The sequence below is a fragment of the Nestor notabilis genome, unplaced genomic scaffold (genome assembly GCF_000696875.1).
Source record: "Nestor notabilis isolate BGI_N333 unplaced genomic scaffold, ASM69687v1 scaffold185, whole genome shotgun sequence".
In the NCBI taxonomy this organism is placed as follows: domain Eukaryota; kingdom Metazoa; phylum Chordata; class Aves; order Psittaciformes; family Psittacidae; genus Nestor; species Nestor notabilis.
In genome coordinates, this window is record NW_009929580.1 from 28,159 (window position 1) to 50,745 (window position 22,587).

The 22,587-nt window shown below is 43.5% G+C and overlaps 2 protein-coding genes across 2 annotated transcripts in view; one reads left to right on the forward strand and one right to left on the reverse strand.

The window, feature by feature from the left end:
* RARB (retinoic acid receptor, beta) overlaps window positions 1-19,830 on the forward strand; it is a 47,123-nt gene extending 27,293 nt beyond the window's left edge. Inside the window, exons 3-6 of the mRNA XM_010015030.1 lie at window positions 7,180-7,356; window positions 14,594-14,798; window positions 16,392-16,550; window positions 19,379-19,830. Coding sequence (XP_010013332.1) covers window positions 7,180-7,356; window positions 14,594-14,798; window positions 16,392-16,550; window positions 19,379-19,575 — 738 coding nt within the window. The 3' untranslated portion in view covers window positions 19,576-19,830. The remainder of the gene's footprint in view (window positions 1-7,179; window positions 7,357-14,593; window positions 14,799-16,391; window positions 16,551-19,378) is intronic.
* A 1,039-nt stretch (window positions 19,831-20,869) lies between these two features.
* TOP2B (topoisomerase (DNA) II beta 180kDa) overlaps window positions 20,870-22,587 on the reverse strand; it is a 57,845-nt gene continuing 56,127 nt past the window's right edge. Inside the window, 3 exon segments of the mRNA XM_010015031.1 lie at window positions 20,870-21,355; window positions 21,573-21,670; window positions 22,556-22,587. The exon segment at window positions 22,556-22,587 is cut by the window's right edge and continues 11 nt beyond it. Of these exon segments, the coding sequence (XP_010013333.1) occupies window positions 21,194-21,355; window positions 21,573-21,670; window positions 22,556-22,587 (292 nt within the window). The 3' untranslated portion in view covers window positions 20,870-21,193.

Sequence of the window (22,587 nt, forward strand, 5' to 3'; positions counted from 1 at the left end):
TGGAATTTCAGAACCCTTACTGAGAGTACCTGGAGCTAAGTAATGAACAGATGAATCTGGTCTGTCTGTGGGTCCTGAGTAACCATGACCTGACCACACTCTGTCTGGGGCTAGACACTGATTACTGTACCTCAGGCCAGATCAGAGAGCTTAGGGAAAAAGGTTTCTTGGTTTTATCTCTGGTCTGTTAGAAGTCTGCAGTGATTAGCTGTGTGTGGCTGAAGTCCATGCTGCTTTGTCATGGTGTGGTACTATACAAATTGCCTGAAATTAGACTGAAAGAGTATTTTTGGCTTACCTTGTATCTGACAGCAATACAGCTTCCTTCAACAGCTGTGTCAAAACTAATAGCAGCAGTGCTAAATGCTGTCTTCCTCCTGCATTCTCACAGTCTTTGTGTGAAATGGAGAGTATTTAAATCTCTCATCAACTAAGGTGTGGCAACCACTCCAGCTTTTTAGCTAGGAATTCAGTGTTAAGAGCTCATTTTTCTGAATGCTGTCTCTGCCCAGATGTGGAAGGGGCAGAGTACTGCTGGGGCTGGAGTAAGGGTCATCTTCATCTCCAGCTGCCCATCAGCCCAGGAGTAGGGGGGGAAGCCTTTGTGCAGTGGCAGAGGATCAAGGAGGTGGAGGTGTGTGTGCTGGTCAGAGAAACACAGCTTTGGTGCTTGCATAACATGACCAGCTGCCGGTCAAATGGCAGGGCTCAGGCAGTAATCTTTTGAGACACATGAAATAGAGACCAGAAGTCAGAAAAAAGGAACACACATCCCTTTTTCTAAATGCTGAGTCCCAGGGGAGCGAGAAGCCTACACCATTCTACTTCTCCTGATCAGTAACAAGCTAGAACGGGTCAAAGATTGCCACCAGTCGTGCTTTTATGCCCTGTTCTGCAGACTAGCAGTCATGAGGCATGGCATGCTCACGCTGCAGAGCGTACAGATTGCTTTTGTAACCTCAGAGTTTTTTATTCAATTCTTTAAGCAAGAGGTGACAAGTGAGTGTATTGAATTGATGTGGATTCACTTGAATTTCATGAGCTTTGCTCTTGCGTACAGATAGAGACAGTGGGCAGAAGAAACTGTTCCGCAAGTGCAGCCCCTGTGTGCTTTTGGTTGCGTGATCAGCCAGACTGATTTAAAACATGATTTTGTTTGTTGCTAAAAAGAGAGAAGAATTTTAAGTATAAGAGAGTGCAACAAAGAAGACCTTACAGAGATACAATCATAAAAAAATCTGTTCAGACATTTGGCTTGTGTATCTATCTGGCTCCTCTCACTCTTGAGCACTGAAGCCTGCATTTCCCAGAGGTAAATGTTACATGGTGATTTTTCCTCCTCCGTCGTACATTTTTACCTGTTCAAAAATGAGTCTGGAGAAGCACTGTGAATTATGATTTTTTTTTCATCCATCTGCTCTTTAAAAAGAAAAAGTGTCCCTATCTGTAATAATTACCATACTTTGCATAGTTAATAAAAGTCTAGTTAAAATAATGGGAGAATAGCACTCGTATTAAATTCCCTGGGTCATTTGACTTAACAGTTGCATTTGCTGGGAAGTGGCAAGTGTAGTTCTGATGATGATGAGAATCAGCAAGCTGTTTAAATGTTATGGGTTTCAAAAGTCCATCATAAATAGATCTGTTTTATTACTGTCATCCAGGTAAGAGAGAGTGTCTTAGTAATTTCTCTGGAGATGTCATACTTTATAGTATAATTGAGTGTAACTATACTGCTTGTCCCTCGAGACTGGCATTATTTGTAGGTCTGCAGCTGTGTTACATCCAGCCTCATGATAAAGGGAGGATAAAACAGAAGATAAGTTTGACTCTGCAGACCCTTGCTTCAGGTTCTCCTGGGTTGCTCTCGGCTGTCTGGAAGCAAAGATGTTTTGCATCTTGGCAGCATATTGATAGTGCTGAGCTTAGAAATTATGTGGCTGTTGTTCTGTGCCTATGTATATTCCTTTGAATATATATATATATATCAGGATATATACACATGCGCACATATAGCTCCTGATGCTGGGAGTGAGCAGAGATGTGTGCTGTGGTCCTTGGTGAACTCACCAGAGCTCGAGTGCATTGCTTTTGCTAAAGAGGCATAGCAAGCGTTCCTGATTAGGGCAGAGTTCCCCTGTGAGCCTTGTTTCCTTTGTAAAGTGGATTTTAAAGACAGTAGGGATTCTGCTACTGTGTGTGTTTCTGTGAGTACCTCATCCCATATTGTTAATGTGGACATAGAGCAGCCTGCAATGAAAAAAACAAAAATGATGGAAAAATGGGATCAATTTATGTGGCAAAAATGACTGTTTAATTGGATTTCATAGCAAGGTTGGGCTTTTCAACTGATAAAGATGCCACTGGGGTGTATTACAGTATTGTTCCACCATATGTGCACTGGTGCATAGGCCTGAAAAACATGCAAGACTGCTCCTGGTAAAGACAGTCAAAAAACTGCTTCAGTAAAATATTCAGGAAAAGTCATAGCGTCTGCATCTTTTTCACAGCATGGTTAGAGGCAATCCCCAGGCAAATCTCATCTGAGTTTGTTTCTAACGTGCATTTTATTAACCCTGTGCTTTGTCGTTCAACCTGTTTTACTGCATTTATTTTGTTTTGTTTTTACTGCATGCTGAATGTTTTGCTGCATTTGCTGAGGTGAGTAGCTCCAGAGAGGATGCCTTCAGCACTGGAGCATGGGGAAACACAATGTCCAGGAGCCTCATTCCCCAATGACCAGAGCCACACAAGTCCTTGCCAGGACTTGCCCGTGAGCCAGCAGCTCTGCTGGCTGGGCAGCTGACTCTTAGGGGAGGCACCGGGAGTGGCAACTCCTACTTGCTCCCATGGGATAAAACACCCCCATGGGAGCATGAGCAACCGGGAGCATGGCGCAGCAGTCAGGGCATGTTGTGGTAGTTCATGCAGGCAGGGCAAGCGGGAAGGGCCCGGAAGCCTGGCAGCTTAAGAGGTAAGCTCAGCCAGTGGTCATTGAGAGGGTGTTGAAGGATGTCGTCCTCTCAGCAGAAGGCAGAGAAAACAAAATCTTCTCTTGTGGCCAGAAAGGACATGGTGACCCAGCTGGGGTCCCTCAAGAATATGTAGCCGTCCGGGTGTCTGGCTGTTGCGAGTGCCAGAGCCTGTCAGTGATGTTGGATGGTAGCTGTGCAAGGTGTGATCAGGTTGATATTTTGCTCTGCATGGTGGCAGAGCTATGGGAAGAATTGGAAGGGCTAAGGAGCATGAGGGAATCTGAGGAGGAGATTGACTGGTGGAGCTGTACTGTACCATCCCAGAACAAGAGAAATTAAGGATCCCCTATGCTTTTGCCACCAGGAAGATGGAGGGGACCTAGGAGACAGAGGTGGTTGGAAACAGGTTACTCCTTGGAGTAGATGGCGTATTACTCCCCAGTTTATGTCACCTTCCCAAGTACCCCTCTACAACAGATTCAAGGCCCTGGTACTTGAGGATCAGGAAAGTGAGGAGGATGATGAAGTATATAGGGAATCATCCAGGTTGGAATTGTCGCTGCGGGTGAGTCAGACAATGCCTCGTATCGTGACCAACTCTACTAGGAAAAAAAGGAGAGTGGTTGTGATCGGTGACTCCCCCCTGAGGGGAGCAGAGAGCCCAATATGTCGACCCAACCCGACTCACAGGGACGTCTGCTGCCTCCCTGGGGCCAGGGTCAGGGGCTTCACCAAAAAACCACGCTCTCTAGAATTGAGCCACGGGCAGCGTTGACACTGTTGGAGGCCAGATCCACAGGGCAACCTAAATGCATTTATGCCAATGCCTGCAGCATGGGCAACAAACAGGAGGTGCTGGAAGCCATTGTGCAGCAGGGAAATCATGACACAGTCGCCATCACAGAAACGTGATGGGACAGCTCACATGAGTGGAGTGCTGCAGTGGATGGCTATAGGCTCTTCAGAAGGGACAGGTGAGGAAAGAGAGGTGGTGGGGTTGTGTTGTATGTCAAGGAGTGCATCGACTGCCTTGAACTCAGTGCTGTGACTGGAGAAGGCTGATTGTGGGTGAAGATAGGGGGAAGGCCAACCAAGCAGATACCCTGGTAGGTGTCTGTTATACACCACCCAACCAGCATAAAGCTACAGATAAAGCATTTTTCAAACAACTAGAAGTTTAGCAATCCTTAGCCCCTGTTGTCGTCAGGGACTTCAACCTACCAGCTGTGTGCTGGAAGTACAATACAGCAGGGCCAGTGTTGTTTAATATCTTTATTGGATGATGAGATCTTAGACTGGATATTAGGAAAAATTTCTTCACCGGATGGGTGCTCAGGCATCCCAACTGCCCAGGGCAGTGGTGGAATCACCATCCCTGGAAGTGTTCAAAAACCATGTAGATGCAGCCCTCGGTGATACGGTTTAGTGGTGTACATGGCACTGCTGGTTGGACCTGATGATCTTAAAGGTCTTTTCCAGCCCATCTGTTTCAATGATTCTATACAATGATATTGAGCCAGTTTTGCTTTTATGTATTTAGAAATGCTGCTAAAAATCTAGCTGTTTTCTGTGACGCTTGTGACTATGTTCATTAACAGATAAAATGTTAAAACTCTCTCCATTTGTAGCATCTCAGTGATAATGTGTAAACCACATTAGCTCCAATGCTGAGGAATTTGGCACCTGGTGTAATAAACCACCTGGTTATTTTGTATTTTATTAACTGCCCCTTCTCTTCAGTTTGCATAATACCGAGTTAGATTTACATTTGTTAAGACTGCCCTGCATAACTCTTAGTAGAAGACATATCAAACTTCCCATTGCCAGTACTGCAGCATGATAAAGTAACCTCATATGATACTGATGAAGATTTCGTTCACACTTACTGGTTTCATGCAACGTCTTTTTTTTCCAGATGGATACCCTAGTGTAAAATGATTTCCTGCTTTAGGCTCTGCTTTGTGTAGCTCTCCGCTATGCCATCTTTCTATGAACTGGATAAACTGCCTATTAAATTTAATTACAGCCTGAATGACTGCACATCTTGATCTTATTTTTCCTCCAATGTACTGTATTTCACCAAGGTCCTTGAGGATGAAATAAAATAAATCTGAAGGATGCATACTCCAGTAGCCGAAAGAAATGTTTCAAAGGGCATTACAATGACTGTTAACCCATTAGTTCGGGACCGTTTTGAAAGCAATTCTTTAGGTTTAGGATTACAAAGACATTTTCTTCCATCTTTCCTTCTGTCATTAAAAGAAAAGTAAGTTCCCAGAACAAAAATTCAAATAGAAATGATGAATTTGATTTTTTAATCCTTTTAAAAGAGGGGCAGCAGTGAAGAGCACATATGCACCTTCCAACTGTGCAGCATGGTTAGCAACTATTTTTGCAGTAAGAGCCTAATGTAACTATTACTGGCTCAAATCGCTGCCCTGCTGCAAGTGAGGGTGAATGTCAGGCTGGCAGTGCCCTTGGGACCTGTCAGGGCTTTCCTCTTTGTGACTGATGGTGGTCGTGGTGTCGGTGAAGGCAGCCTGGGGGGGGAGTGACAGAGCATCACGGCCAAGCTGAGCTCGCCCCACATCACCTCGTCAACCTCTTCAGGCCTCGTGTCCTTCCCATGAACCGAAGGAAGCTGATGGCTTCAAAGGTTTCTGAGGAGGGGGACATCCTCAGATGTGATGGTGGAAGAGAAGTTTCCTCCAAGAAAGTGCAATCTGTGTAAATGGAATGCTTTTCGATGGCTATTAGACTTTTAGGTTGATACTCCTCTCATTTAACTTTAATTTTAAAGTTTGTTTAATAACTTCAACCAGCTAAGACTAAGGCAGCTAATCACGTTGGCTTTCTATGCAGCTGCAGAAGAAGCCACCATCTGAGGGGATTTTCCCTTCCCTTCCCTGACTTAGGTACCTATCTGGAGTGAGTTGACCTTTTTTCTGGAGATGCCTCCCTCTTGGTTAGTCAACAAGCTCAGATGAGAAGTGGAAGAGAGATGCCCTGCCTCTGCTTCTCTGTGGTTGTGGCTCAGCACCTTTTGCAAATTCATTGCCAGAATATTTTGACAGGTAAAATTCCTCTTGCAGTGAAGAGGAAGTTGCCCAAATGCTGAAAGCAGCTAGAACACACACTAAACTTGGTGGCTCATGAAATAGTGGGGGAGACTGTCACACTGGCTGCATCCTGTACAGCACTGTATCGAATACTGGCAAAACAGGAACATAGCGCATGCTAGGACAGGAGGAGAGGAGCTGCGGGTATTTCAGAGCTCTGTCATTACCTGTTTCTTGTCAGCCCTTGTGAATCACGGGTGGATTGGAAATGAGTTGCCTGGTCTCCCCTTGACACCATCTTTTCTTGGGCTAGAGTCAAATAGAACACAGCAACTTTTGAGTCAGCCTGGTCTTGGCTGACATGTTCAACACTTTCAATGGTTAAGAGGTTATTCTGAATGTATGAAAACATGAATTTAATTACAGAGTTAATGCAAATTCTCTACGCATCCTAGCAAATTACAGACTTTTTGATTAAGATACGTGACTGCATCAGTCTCTGAAAGATGCAGCTGGAATGTCCTTGTAACGCTTCAAACAGCAGAGTGAAAGCTGGATGCGCCGTCAAATGAGCATATAGCATTCATTGCTGTACATGGTGTTTTTAATGTCGTGTAAAGAAGTGCTCTTTAAGTCATGGGAGACTGTAGCTTGAGAAAGCTGTAGAACTCTTGCAGAGCCACAGAGCAAATAAATCAAGTAGAACTAATTTGCTAAGACCTTAAGTATGCGAAACTGTGTTCCAAATATTGTGCTGCTTTTACCAGATGAGGACCTGATAGTCTTGTTCCACTGTTCGTTTCTATTTTCTGGGGTACAACTGTAAATTGTTTCTCTCAATGAACTTATTATATAATGGCCAGGAAGAATAATGATAGTGGCATTTGGAAATGTTTAAGTTCATTTGTGTTCCTCATACAGATGGCCTCTGCAATCATAAGTAACAGAGAAATATCCAAGGAATTTTCAGGCGATTAATTCAAGTTTAAAACCAGCATCATCCCAACAGCAAGCGACAGAAAATGCCTGGAATGTTAATAGAAAGTACTTCTGGAAGCAATACTCAGTTGTTGTTTCTTTCCCTTGAAAACCCTTCACTGAAAGAGACGTTGTTGATTTATGGTGCCTTCTGTCTGTCTTTCCAGAACTCCAGCGCAGACCATCGGGTTCGACTGGACCTTGGGCTTTGGGACAAATTCAGTGAACTTGCAACAAAGTGCATTATTAAAATAGTGGAATTTGCAAAGCGATTGCCAGGCTTCACAAGTTTGACCATTGCAGACCAGATAACTCTACTTAAAGCCGCCTGCCTGGATATACTGGTATGTGCTTTTAACATCATTGTTCTACTACTAATGTATTCTATAGCCTTCTTTTTCGTGTAATCGAAAAGGAGAGGAAGTCAAATACTGCCCCTGCCTTATGGCTGCAAAACTGAATTTACCACGTAGTCTGGTACGATCACAAGTGGACTCTAGTACATCTACAGACGTGTGTTATATGGGATGAGCATACCTTTCAAAATAAGTATGAACCAAAACGCTACGTGTGAACTAAACCTCTACTAAGCAGATTTCGATACAGTTACAAGAAGGGCACATTTTGGTATTGTGGCACTAAACTGAAATCTCTGCAATGCTGAGATTTCCCTTATTGTGTTAACAGTGTTAACTGAAGGGACATCTGATTCTTTTTCCTTCCTCCTTCTTCCTCCCTCCAAACCTTAATGCCCTGTATAAAGGATACCTAGAAAGACAGCCCACCATGTAACATTTTAGGAATGTGCTATACCTGTGGTCATGAGTTAATTCAAGGAACAAGATACAAACCTTGAGAGTGACATTTTGGAAGGTTGTAGAGGGGAAACTGGTGTGCTGGGGCTTGGCAGGTGCCAATCTGCCTATTTTCACCAGTGCTGCAGGCACCTGTGGAAATGGATACTGAAATGGACTCTCATCCATTTTTGCTAAATGTGATATTAAATAGGCAAGTATACAACCTGGGGCTTGGAGTTTTTCTCCACTATGTCAAGGCAAGCTGTCTTCCTTCCCTTTGCCTGCAGTTGTTTCTGGCATGCTGACCTTCAGAGGAGCCCTCTGCTATCTCAGCATTTCTCTAGAGGTCTTCAGGCTTTTAGTGGCAAATATGCTTCTTGTTATTGGTCAGAGCAATAACTTTCAGTAAAACGGTATTTTTGACATGTTTTAAACATATTTAAAATGTTTTCTTCTCAGCACAAGCATTCAGGCCTTCACTGAGCCAAGCATGGCCAAGAAGCCCATTGTAGAATGGCTACTATAGATACATTTTTTGGCATGACGCAGGAGTTTAAACTATTGAATTTGAAGTTGAAGTAATTAATCTTTGAATTTCTAAAAGTGCATTAGTGCATTGCTTCAAAGAGGATCATGTTGAGAAGGACGCTAACTGCTGTGACCTTTTCCTCTTGTTTTGGTCAAAAGCTGTTTTGAAGAATCACATCTAGAGGACATTGATGAAGGAGGAAGAGGGGGGTGGGAGAGAGGAAGGGATATCGTTCTTTGGCCTGTGAAAAAAGGGAAGATTGAGGCTGCCCTGCCGTGCTCAAGAGTCACCTCTCATTGTCCCCTTCATCCAGGCGCTCACTCAGACTTGCCCATCTCATTGTTAACTGTGTGTGGTCTCTCCACGGGGCAGGGCCATCCATTACCAATTGCACGCCTGTCGTCGCCAGCTCTGTCCTGATAAGACACAGTTATGTTCCCCTTACCCTGAAAGGCATACAGTGATCAACAAGCTGTGGCACTTCCCCAAGCGTGTTCTGCCAGAGGAATACTTCGTGCTTTGCTGTTGTAACCAGTAACAAATACAGAAACTACCCAGAAATGGTGGGGAGGAGTCAGGATATAGCAAGAACCTGTACATCCAAAACCTTCAGCCCTTAGCTGCTGCCCCTTACTTATTGCTGCCTTGCCCTGGCTCCGTAGCTGCTGGAAAATCCTATACCCTAAATCTGTAATTGCTCAGGATCCTGCAAGCTCCTGGCTCTCTTTGTTGGGGTGGGCAGTGGGAGCTTACCCTTGGAGCATGCACAGCCCCTGTTGCACAGGGTCCCCCTGGCAGCGCAGTTCACTGTTTGCAGCACCAGCAAGGCAATGGACAATATCAGGTATTTGGGGACACCCTTTCTAAAAGCAGTTTTACCTGAAGCACCTAGATAAAGGCATTTCACAGCCAAAGTGGTTTTGGTCAAAGTGACTAAATAAAAGCCTAGTTGCCAGATCAGAAAAAGAATAATGAAGCATGTGGTAAACTGTGACTTTATTCCAAGTAAGGGATGGAAAAGGTTGAGTCTTTAATACAATTCAACACTTTTACTTTGTGGCCATGTGGCAACCTTTATGTTCTAATTATAAACTTTATTGAGACGTGTCATTCCCAATCACCTGCTCATTCTCTTTTTCATATTTCATGAAGCCAGAGCTTGTGACACCTCTGAGCAAGCAGGGCGTAGCGAGTGCCGTAGCTACCCATAGCAGGGATGAGCTGAGGATCTTCCAAAACCAGGAGTAGATAAGATGTGGTTGCCGCAGAGAGCCCTAACTTTCCTGTGCAACATTTACACAAGCTTTATGTGACTGTTTTATGTGCTGCTTAAAAAGAAAAAGGGATAATTACCATGGGCACAGTAATGCGTGGTGTGCACGCTGTCTCTGAAATGCCCATACCCATTAAACCTACATCACCTGCACATAATCAGAATTGCCATGCAGCTCTGTATCTTTATTTAAGCTAAACTTCAGTACTTGGGGCAGCATTTTAATAGCTCATATTCCTCCCCAGCAAGCTATTTGTCCTAATTATGAGAGGTTTTATTTTGTTGTGCATTGAGACACGGAGCAAATGCTGTTCCCCCTCATGCTGTGTGAGCACCCAGTGTCTATCTGTGCTGTGCTGTGTGAGTGTTGCAGAGCATGGCTGTGAGCCTTACCGGTGTACACTCATGATTCCACTGCTGTACAATCCCCTGGATGTCTTCTCAGAGCTGCAGCATCAACATGGGACTCCCGTCCCAGCCAGGAATTGTGTTGGGCTCCCCACACCAGCAGGACCCCCGGCTTCTCTGCCTACCACTCAGCACAGGCCATGGGAAGCCTTAAGCATTTAAAGACCCTGCCAAGGGGTCTGCTTTAGTTGGTTCCTGTGGCCGTGGATGCTTAACCTTCCCCCTTGAGCAGGCTGACAAAGGCAATGTGGTGCCAGGAGCTCAGTAAACTCTACTGGGTATGCGCCAAAGAATTGTTTTATATACAAATAAGCAGAATCTCTGGAAGGGAAATAACATCAAGCCTCCCAAGGCAGCTGAAGACGCCGATTGAGGATGGTGGAATTTATATCTGCTCTGGTGCCAGAAGTTTCACGATAAATATTACTGAATTCAGTCAGTAACCCTCACAAAAGCGAGTGCTTCTGACTGCTGTGCACTGGCCTGGCAGTAGTTGAGTATCCCCAGCCCCACTGAGCCCTAGCAAAATGAGTGTGGAAAGAGTCCAGAGTTCAGCCTGTCTTAAATCCAATGGATAAAAGCCTGAGAAGTCCTTGAAAGCTTATCCTTAATAGCATCATTTTTGCTTTGTGTTGTAAAACCCCGCGCGTTAATGCTGCGAAAGCATTTGTGTGTGTGGAACAGCTCGTGCTGATGGGGTGTAGCAGCACGTATGTGGAGGTTTGTTCATTGTTTCTGTCACCTGCTTGGGTTTCTCCTCTAGGGGAAACCGTCCCAGCCAGCTAAGGCAGCTAATGTCTAACAGGATTCTAAAATGCAAAGCCCAGCTTGCCTTAACTAATCCGTTTAAAATGAGTAACAATTCTGTGGTAGCAACTTTGTGGATGCTTTTAGTTTTGCGCAACCCGTAGGGTTTTTGCTTTGCAGTTTGTAACTGGCTCGAAGGAACCCCAGATGCTTCGAGATATAAATATTCTTTAAAACAAAGGGTCCTTTAATCGTGGGCAAGAACCTTATTTATGGCTGTAAGTGGCATTTAAGAGCAGAGTGACAACTAAAATACTTGGCTTGGTTACAAAATCTAAACAACACTGAGGACATTAGGAGTTCAGTTTAAAATGGAGAAAGATACTGTGATTTCTTATTTCGAAGTGCTGACGTTTCCCATATGTTCCTCAGTGAATACGAGCTTGAAATCAGCTTCACTTTGACACTGGAAGTTTGCCCAAGAAAGGTTTAGCAGCGAATCAGCAATATCCATGGTGTTCCACAGATCTTGGTGAAGGGACAATTCCTAAAAAAACAAACCCAAGTTTTCAATTTGTCTGTCTCGGAGTTTAATAACAGCGTGTTGTGGGATAATGTCAAAGGAATGCAGGAGGAACCTGAGACCCCATTGCTGCAGTTAGCCTAAGTGCAATGCAGAAAGCGTATAGTTGTGCTTCAGCTGTGCTGGTGCACAGCAGAACCACTGCAGGCTCCTCTGCTTGATGGCTGGTGCAGCAGTTGGGTATAGAAGGCTGAAGCCTCCCTTTTGCAGCCATCCTGCTTGCTGTCTAAGCTGGGAAGTAACTCAATTTCATGGGACCTTTATGTTTTCATTATAAATTTTGCAGAGCCCCTGGAGGTCTCTTTCTGTTCGTGCCCACGGGGGCTGTGGGCTGAGTAACCAGATTCATTCCCAATGAGGATCCAGCCCGGAGGACTTGCTCTGTGTTAGCCCTGGGGAGCAGTGATCTGGGAGGTCTGAGCACCTCTAGCATGAACCCCCAGAGAGGGGCTTTACAGCATCATGGGGTGAGCATGGCGAGGGAGCAGCAGCCTGTTGTGCATCAGGAGGTGCTCGTTTGGCCTCCAGGCTGGGTAGGGTGACTGCTCCAGGGCACCCCAGTCCTCCTGGGCCAGGGGTCTCTGGGCACTGCAGCACTCGCAGTTGGTACCCAAACTTGCCCTCAGAGGGAGTACGTGGGGAGCTGTATCTGCCAAACACCACAGTGTTGCCCAATTTAAATCCAGGTCCTGCTCTGCTAATTTGTTGGGCCGGGGGTCCCTGAGGGTGTAACTCTCATTGCTAAGGCTTAGCAATTCAAATAGCACCAGAGTAAAAGGGGCTGCCTTTCTTCCCAGCTGAGCTAAGGGAGAATCAGTACCACTTAAGTACAGAGCCTTGTTCCTCCAGAAGTTGGGTAACTGATGAGCACAGGCCACAGGCTTACTGGAAGTCAGCTACTGTATGTGCAGACTTCAGATGGGAAGAGCCACGCTCCAGTTTCTCTTGCATGCCATTACAGAAGTAGACCAAGTAGCTCTTGGGTTTCTCAGTAAACATGCAAAGTTTTAAAACCTTGTTTTTCTTGAAAACCACAAACTCTGCATGTTTCTTCTATTTCTATACAATTCTTTTAGTGATTTAAAAAGGTAACTAACAGCAAGCTTCAGGGGAGAGAACCTGCCCTTCTCTCCCCTAACGTGGCAGCACAGAATATGGTGAACCTGCTGTCCCTTATTGAGGGGTTGCCATCCTTTATAATCTTAATTTCTGCTAATTATCCTGCAATACTCTTACGTAAAACCTTTGGAGATAGCAGCAGCCATTTATATTTGTGGGGAATTTGTGGTCAGTGAAGAATTTGAGCGCTGTGCCTTTGTATTTGTGCTTCTCTTGGATATTGACTCAAGTAATTGCAAGAGCTTATTCCAACTGAGGGGCAGGGGAACGATATGAAACATGCCTGCCCAACCACGCAGAGCCTCAGCGCTTCAGTGTATGCCCACAACGTGAGATAAGATTATTGCTGAGATAGAAAATAGTTGAAGAGCCTTCTGCAGAAATGCACCCTATTAAGTCTCTTACCGAGGAATTTAAGAAGAGAAGTAACAGCTTCCCTGTAGGTCTCTTACATGCCATGTCCTCCCCATCCTCCCCCCTGCTTATTTGGAGCACTGTTGCCAGGCAGAGATGAAAGTGGGAGAACCAAGCCCAGACTGGTCAGCTGCCAAGCGCCAGGGCCTCTGACTCGGAGCCTCAGCAGCCATAGGAATAACGAAGATGCTCCTGTGCTCACTTACATTCCTGTAAATCTCTTTTGTTGAATCTTTAAAACCAAGTAGAGTGGCTGTATGGGACATAACTACAGTCAAGCCTGAAAAGGTACAGCTGCAGTCAGCTCAGCTGAGCCGTGAGCTTGTGCAAGGTTTGGTTCTGTTTTAGTTTAGGGATAAGCCTTCTCCCACCTCTAATTATTTTAAACATTAAGCACTGATGTATGTATAATAGAAATAGGTCAACATGACGGACGTCTCTGTTATTTGATCGTTAAGGCAGAGTTCATTAATGGCAGCTGTACAAATGAGCCCCCACCATAGAGAGTCTCTTGTGAGGCACAGCCTGGGTTTGCTCTGAACTCGGCTGTCTCTGGCCGTGCTGCCACCTCTGCTGTGACAACACTCTTGACGCTGCAGCTACCCCAGAGGCATTTGCTAACAAAATGCAGAGCATCCTCGGTGTTTTATTCATGTGGTTTGCATTCCTCCGTGCGCAGTTAGAGGTGTGAATCCCCATCCTCCCCTCGAACGCTCTTACATCTGGGGTCAGCGCTGAGTGGCTGTCAGCATTCGAGCACACTTGCCAAAACCACCACTGCCTGGGCTTGCGCGGCAGTGAATGGCACCGCTGGCCATGGGAAGGGACACTGCACAAGGGAGACAGGGTGTGCGCCCTTACCAGTGCTGCCCAGGGATGGGGGCAGCACCAGAGCCTTGAAGAAGGCTGGAGGCCGATGGGCTGGTGAGGAGGTTACAGCACGTGGAACCAACAACCATCAGAGCAGAAAAGCTGAGCCAGCTGCTGTGTGGAGGTTTAGGTGCGAGCTCCCAGGTTGGCAACATGAGCAGTGCTCCGTGGAGACTGTAACTGCAGCTTCCAGGGAGCCAGCGGGCTTTGCACCACTCTTTATGGAGCACTCACTGCAGGGTTGTGTTCACAGGGGGATGTTCTCCTGGCTGCTGTCCCACAAGAAAGCAAGCACAAGTTAGGTGGTTTTCCCCAGCTCACAGCTGTCCACACTCACACAAGGTACTACAGAGACACTTCGTCCTTGCCAAAGACACGACCCAGAGAAGCACTGTCATGCAAAACTGATCCCCAAATCAATGAGATATGTGTATGTTCAGAGAGGGGAGATACTTTTTTGATGGTGCTGCATCAGATCAGCAGTGCAATAGCTAGGTGTGTATGGCATACTAATGAAAGAGCAGTTTATGTGAATGTTGTGGTAATGTGGGGGACCAAAGTGGTGAGAATTGCTTAGAAGTTTTGGATATTGCATAACTATGAGGAAAATTCCTATTCTTAAATTTCTGTTACAAAGAAACACCCATAATCAATCGAGTATATTTATGCTTTACCAGAGAATTTTTGTGCTTCTGGAACTAAACAAACTGGAGTTTGATTTTGGGTTGTTTTGACGTGATGCACTGCAGTTCTGTGGGTTGTTTGCCATGTCGTGGGAATGCAACAAACCTCCTTGGATGAAATTCTTCAGATTTCTTCTTTTTGTCTTGTCCTTCCGCAGATTCTTAGAATTTGCACAAGATACACACCAGAACAAGACACCATGACCTTTTCAGATGGCCTTACCCTAAACCGAACTCAGATGCACAACGCCGGATTTGGCCCACTGACTGATCTCGTCTTCACATTTGCCAACCAGCTCCTGCCTTTGGAAATGGATGATACGGAAACAGGTCTCCTTAGTGCCATCTGCTTAATCTGCGGAGGTACTGTACAGCATGAACTGGGATGCACTTGAAAAGGACAGGCACGATAAGAACTTTGTTGATGTGTTACTTGTTTTGCTTTCCTGTACTAAAATATCCATATAATATACAGATACAATATTATATGGTTTATAAACCACTTAACACTAAAGGTTTCTTTTCCACTGCTGGTAGTTATTGGGTTTATTATTGATACGTTTTTAAATGCATTGAATCATTCTGTCAAGCAACTGATCCTGTTATTTGCCTGATGAAGGACTACAGGCTGTATCCTGCTGCATTTTCCTGTAAGCAGTATGTGGGTACTGTATGAACGACCTTTGTTATGGCGAAGTGCTCATTACGCAGCTTTTACTTATATCTGTAATTGACTGTGTATGTGTGTAGTTGCATTCACACAGAAGTCATATGGGATAAGTTTCTTTAGAAAAAAAAATATAGTTCAAAGCTGTCGTACTGACACTGATGACATGATTGGGGTGGGCTGATTGCAATGTGAAAGGGACACTGTCAAGTAAAATCAGGTAAACCCTTGGGCTTAGATTACAAAAAGCAAAGCCTTGGGTCATTTACAAAACCCTCTGCGAATTTCTGTTATTTCAACCACCTTGTCTTGCTCCTCATCCTTTGCAAACTCTGGACGAGCAACAGGAACACACCAGGTTGTAGCTGGCCATTGTGGTGAAACACAAACTAGGTGCTGGTAGGAGGATCTAAGAAAACCAGAGTCCGTCTTTGTTGACTGTGGATCTTTAGTACAAAACCATTCCGATTTTATATGTGTCCAACCATAACAAAAAGCATTGGTGGGTCCTGAGGTGCCGTTAATAGGTGTATTGTGGTTTATGGGTGACATTTGCTGTCACTCAAGCTAGCACTGCCATCTGCTGATACCTGATGGTAACTCACGTTGGTTTAATACTGAAACGAAACCTAAATTAGCTGCAATCTCTTTGTGTACCTACGTGTCTTATCAGTGATATGTACAAAATTAATTATGAAATATCATAGAATCACAGAATGGTTTGGGTTGGAAGGGGCCTAAAGATAGTTCCAGCCCTCTGCCATGAGCAGGGACACCTTCCACTAGAGCAGGTTGCTCCAAGCCCCTGTGTCCAACCTGGCCTTGAGCACTGCCAGGGATGGGGCAGCCACAGCTTCTCTGGTCAACCTGTGCCAGGGTCTTACCACTTTTTCTAATGTCTAATTTGAATCTCCCCGCTTTCAGTTTAAAGCCATTCCCCCTTGTCCTGTCCCTACGTGCCCTTGTAAAATGTCCCTCTCCAGATTCCTTGTTGAGAAATCTTTTGCAGCAAGGTGTTTTCCCCTTGGAGAGGGTGGTACAAGAGCAAATTGGGAATTCTGGACCACTCAAATGACAAACCTTGCCAAGGAAAAATGAATCTTAAGTTTTGGAAAGCCATGGTTTATCCTCTCTGTCTGGAATACTCACTGCAGAGTGTGGGTCATAGGTGGAGCAAAAGATGAAATTCATGGAGTTCTACTCAAGAACATGGAGGAGTTCCTGTGATTTGGAGTTTGTAAAAAAATAAACATTTAAAATAATACAAGTGATACGATACTTCCCTACAGATCGCCAGGACCTTGAAGAACCAGTAAAAGTGGATAAGCTTCAGGAACCATTGCTTGAAGCACTGAAAATCTATATCCGAAAGAGACGACCCAACAAGCCTCATATGTTCCCAAAGATCTTAATGAAAATCACAGATCTTCGTAGCATCAGTGCAAAAGGTACAGTGTCTCCCAATAACTCAGCAGCAGTGTCACTGTTACGTGTCAGGAGAAACTGGCCTACAGACCTGGGTTATTATTTTTTTAATACATCTAGAAAAGGTACTTGTGACCCTTCTCTTCCCTCCTTTGTGTAACTTAACTCCTGTGTTGACACTGGTGCTACTTCAACCATACAGTGCTACGTTCTTCATGCAACTTAAAGAGTGCAAATGGTGTCTCAGGTGTAAGTAGGTTAGCAAATCATTAACATGAACTCTTTGTTGGTGTTTTTAAGACAAGATAAAACCCTGAATGAAACCTTTCTTACTGCTTACAAGGGGGTGCAGGTCAGCATGTACTTTGCTGTCTGTACTAATGGCTTTCAAAAAGCAAAGTCTGTTTGCAGACAGCAGAGAGCACGTGTGCATCCAAGTTTCCCCTGACTGTGCTGAAGATTTAGAGTGGATCTTATCCAGGCTTTGGGAGATTCAGCACCTCTAACCCAAACTAACCATGCTTACACATGGAACAATTTTGGTTTAACATTTTGTGTAACCTCGTGTGTGACTGACTGATCATGTGAAACACACGTGCAGTCTAAGTGCTATCACGTAAATTCTCTGAAGCACAGGTATCATTGAATGCTCTCATTTAATCAGAGGGGTTCCCTGCTTGGCACGTTGTCCCTCACCAGGGGTACAGCCGCAGAGGGGAGGCCAGGCGGCTGTTCTGATGGTAGAAGTGGACTGTAGGGGAGCTATATCAGAGATGTACCAGCCTAGATACAGAGCATCTAAACTGCTACAGTTCTTTTTTGCAGTGATTGATGCAGCTCTTTTTTACTGTGCTTACTCAGCTACAGATTTGCTACCCCTGACCCATAAGCATGCACATGAGCTTGTATGTACAGGCACCTATGTGGCTATAGACTGGATTTCAGAGGAGCTTTCAGCATAATTCTGCAGTAATTCCTTTCCAATTACAGAGTTTGCCCTTTTGTCTCTAACGACAGTTATTTGAGAGACTTTTTAATCAGCATTTGCTTGTCACGTTGGTCATTGCTTTGTAGATGATTTTTGAAGCTCCTGAATTAAGGCAGGAACAGAAGCGCTCCCTTGCAATGTGGGGTTACCACTGTGGCTGCAACATACTCTCTCCAGCATGTGCACTGCAGGAGCACAGATAAGCAGAATATATCCAGACTGTTTTCTCTTCAATTTTGTTGGCTTTTCTTGCCGCTCTTCACATTTAAAAAGCACAGGTTCCTACTCCAGCAGACTCGGATTTTAAGATGATCAGGAATCCTATGCAACTTGTTATGCGAGATATTTGAACGCTGAGGCTTATGGCTATAAATTTCCCAATGTTGTCCTGATAAAGTCTTTTCAACACCAGCAGCAAAATCTGTACAGCATGTTCATGCCTCACTGTGGAGTAGAACTTTTACCATATACCCTCACTTTATTTGAGGTGCAGTCCCAAAATACTGCTGTCTCTTTATGTTTATTAACTGACTTTCAGTCCTTCAGCAGTATCATTTGTTTACAGCAGGGATGCTTCATGCACTGAAGTTGCATTAGATTATTGCTGAACATGGCTTGCCTAACACTCTAAGCAGCAGCGGCAGCAGTGTAGAGCAGCCTCAGCAGCTGAACCCTCCTGCTTTACAGATCAGACATCTCCCACTAACAGCCTTTCTTTTCACTTTCTTTTTGTCCATCCAGCATTTAAGGATTCCCATGTTTGTAGTAATTTACTAATCACTGAAGGAACTGCTTAGAGGTAACTGCCATGTGTCAGGCAGGGTCCTGGCCAGGTTTTAAACATAGGCCTCCACTCACACCATACCTCTGCATGCTAACAGCACAGGGACTCCCGTGTGGTGATGTGTGCAAGTCATGAGCAAACTGTGAGGTGTCTGACTGTTCATACAGTTGTCTCTGTGTGCCCATCACGTTTAAGAAGCCTTACACACCTTAGGAGCATCAGGCACTATCAATCACGTGGCTTTGTGTTGTTTGGGGTTTCTTTCTCTTACCTGGCATTAGTTGTTGGCTCCCAGTCTGTGTAGTCAGGATCGATGTAGTCATTTTGTTTATTCCTACACCCATTAGCCTGCAAAGCCACCTCTGTCTAAAAATAGCTGCTGTTAGACTTGACAAGGCCAAAATTTCAGTTAAGTAAGTCAGACATAAACAGGATCAGCATTTCTGTGCACTCGTGTGGTTAATTAGCACAAGAGAAGATGCCTGAAAGCTACAGAAGGCAGCTCCACAAGCCCAGTATCCTTTTGTCTGAATTTGTTCTTCTATAAAACAACGGTTTAGTAAAGTTCTAAATCTTATTTCAGTTTTCTAAATGAGAAAGAAATGTTCTGATTTACATCACTGCAGTTCTCTTGCAGGAGTCGCCTCGCCTGTTTAACACAAATCAGACAGTGTTTGGAATTTTTGTCACTCTATAGTCTTTCTAGACCCAGCACAGATTAAAAACCATGAAGTATATTCCAATTTATGAAAAGATATCTACATAATCACAGCTTAATTTAATTTTTCAGTACAATTTAATACCATTTTGATTCCTTCTGTGAAAAGCATCAGTTCATCCAATTTACCTGTATTAGAATATCAGTTGCTATGTCATAATTTTAAATTCATTTTTTCTTAAGTACTCATCTAACTCCTTTTTATTTTTAGTTCACTGACATAATTTTGTATGCAGGAAATATAGGAGACACCAAATCCATTCAAATAACGTATCCTCAAATTACTACTGACGTTGCTAACCAAAAAGAAATTGTAGGAATCACACTATAATGGGAAGGACTTTTTGTTTTCTCTTTAAAGGTGCAGAACGTGTCATCACATTGAAAATGGAAATTCCTGGATCCATGCCACCTCTTATTCAGGAAATGTTGGAGAACTCTGAAGGACACGAACCACTGACACCAACCTCAAACGGAAATACTGCAGAACACAGTCCTAGTATCTCGCCTAGTTCGGTGGATAACAGCAGTGTCAGTCAATCCCCTATGGTGGAATAAGACATTTTCCAGCTACTTCAAACATTCCTAATACCTTATGTACAGGGATGAAAAGCAAGAAAAACATTTTTACTGCTGCTTAAGTTTCTGGACTTAATATATATCTATATATGTATATATATAGATGAAAACTCAACAAGGACCAAGAAATTTTCATATGTATCGATATATACTCCTTGCTGTTTAAACTCTTAAAACTAGAAAAAAATGCAAACTTTTGAAACTCTAAATCAGCCATTTCATGCAAAAAAAAAAGTTAAGCTTCTTTTTTCTCCTCTGAACGTTCAAGACTGCATGGTGACAAGACAGATCTCAAACGTTAACTTCTGGTTGCATTTCTGGTGACTTTGTACATACAAATGTAAGGCTGTACTTTCCATACTGGATGTTTGGTGCTTTCCCTTTGTCTCTCATACCTAAAACAATCAAGACACCAACCATATGAAATGGACTACTGTACTCATCCAGGAAAGGAAGTTTAAAGGACCGTCTGCTTTAGTTTAAGATGAAAACTTGTCTTTGATGCCCTCAGTTCGCATCTCCTCCCTTGTAAAAAGTATACAAAAAGTCACTGCACTAGCAGAAAAGACGGCAGTAGCAGCATTAACTGCCAGATCAGTTCTTCAGATGTCATTTGTTCCACTGTTAATGTCACTTTAAAATTTCAAGAAGTGGTTTCTTACCTGGCTGGTGACCCAGCAACACCATTAACTACTCCATTTCTACAGTAACGATTGATAGCCTCCAAGGCAGAAACACTTTTCAGTGTTACCATGTTTTTGTTTACTCGTCCACAAGCCATTAGGGAAGCTTCATGGGATGATAACCAGCAGACTCATTTACAGCTTCTGAATCGGTGAGTCTAGGGTATTTCTGTAAGCTTTGACTGCTGGGAATTAGCTGGGTTATCCAGCCTTCCACGTGCTAGGGAAGTACAGCTAGGACTTCTAGGAACATAAGGAGAGAATCTGCCGCCTTGGCCTTGTTAAATCACCATGAAGCAGAGTGAAAACTGTGGTAGAATGGTTAACAGATTTAAAGTGTCAGTTTCTTAGGTTTCATTTAAAGCACTAGTGGATTTTTTTTTATATATATATATTCTAGCAAGTCTGTGATGTACTTTCACTGGCTCTGTTTGTACATTGAGATTGTTTAACAATGCTTTCTATGTTCATATACTGTTTACCTTTTTCCATGGAGTCTCCTGGCAAAGAATAAAATATATTTATTTTAAAAAAACCCAATCGTGGAGTAGTCCCTCTAGTCCAGATGTTACACACACACACACAGAGAATAGTTTTCCATTTTTTAATGTTTAAACTTCATTTCAAAAAGCAGGTTTGCTGGTTGCAACCATGACAATTAAAATGTGCTTTAGCACAGCTGTCTAGAACATCTCTACAAGCCAGTCAGACAAATACATGACATTTCAATGAGTAAAAAAGAGCATAAAACTGTAGGTGTAAGAACAAAATGTTAAAATGCCTACACACAATAATAAAAACCATCAATTACATTATCACATAAAATAAGTCAAATGTACAAAAGTTTGCGACAGAAGGGACAAAAGGACAACACAAGATAGTTGTTGGAAAACATTTGTGTGCTCTTTGGGCACTTAATTAAACATATCAAAATCATCATCTTCATCAGACTCTGCAAAATATTTAACTTCTTTTCTAGCCCGGCCTGTCCGTGGCTTTGGGGCAGTTTCAGAGGCAAAGCCTGATTGAAAGATTTCCACATCGGAATCCTGGTCAAAAGCGGCCTTCTTGGATTTCTTGGAAAAGAAATGACAAAGCAGTTATGATGCTGTGTAACTTTTCCCTTTTAACATTCACAGTTGAAGGAAACCTTATCTAACATGTCATTTCTAAACAAACAGATCTAACCCCCCATTCTCATATTAGCAATCTACAGTAAGAACATGTACCTTTTATATAAAGGAATGTATTAGGTTCCCTTTACAAGGAGAAAAGAGCATATCTGGAACTGACCTTGCTTGGTGTTGATTTAGGTGTTTTCTTCCCAGGGTTGTAGTCACCTTCATTTTCTGAACTAGATGCTTTCCTTTTCTTTGCCCCTCTACCTTTACCTAGGTGAGAGATGACAAGATAACTTTATTTTTTCTATTTTTAAAAAGAAAACTCCAGACTTCAAGCAAGCTGAAAACAACCCTAGTGAAACTACTTAAACATGTCTACATGGTCAGGTTCAAACATAGTTTACAACTCACTCATGCTGCTTCACAACAGCAGTAAAAGACAGTATCTTTTATTTTTTACTTTTGAATCTTCTGCACTTCCTCCAAAGTAAGTAAGTAAGTTACCATTTACCCTTTTAGCAATTCAAGTGTTGGTTCAAGACAGGGACAGATCAATATTAGATCAATGACTTCTAAACTTCTGCAGTACTGCTAGTCCTCAGTCAGCTGTACTGATTGCACAGCATTAATTCACCTCTACTATTTAGGAGATTTACTGTTAAACTCAACTGTCAACAATGGCACATCCTTTACAGACTCCTTGGATTACACCGCTTGATGTGCAGTGTTGTGAGGACTCACTCTGACCACTGGGGCCTGGGATACCAAAGATGTGGTTTAAAAAGCCAGAAATCATTCCTTACCAAAATGACTATCAGATTTTTACTGTCTTGTAAAAAGCTCAAAGAAAATAACCAGTATGCACTTAGAACTGAGGAACAAAAAAGAGAGGCCAGGGGGTGGTATTAAATACATTTCCAAAAGTGAAGGTTAGATTAAAAGTTCACACATCGTTTATCACAAAAAGTCAGTGTGTTGTATTTGTCACAGAAAAGGCTCACGGCTGAGTAATCTACTAGTGATAAATTGACTAATAAATCAATGGGGTTCTAATTTTAGAGCCACTAGTCCTGCTTTCTTATAAAAATGACTGCGATTCTGTGCTACAGAGAGCAGAGACATGAGTGTTGAGCAGCACGGCACCAAAACTCTTACCTTTGGGTGCTGCAGTCTTCTTTGGAATGCCG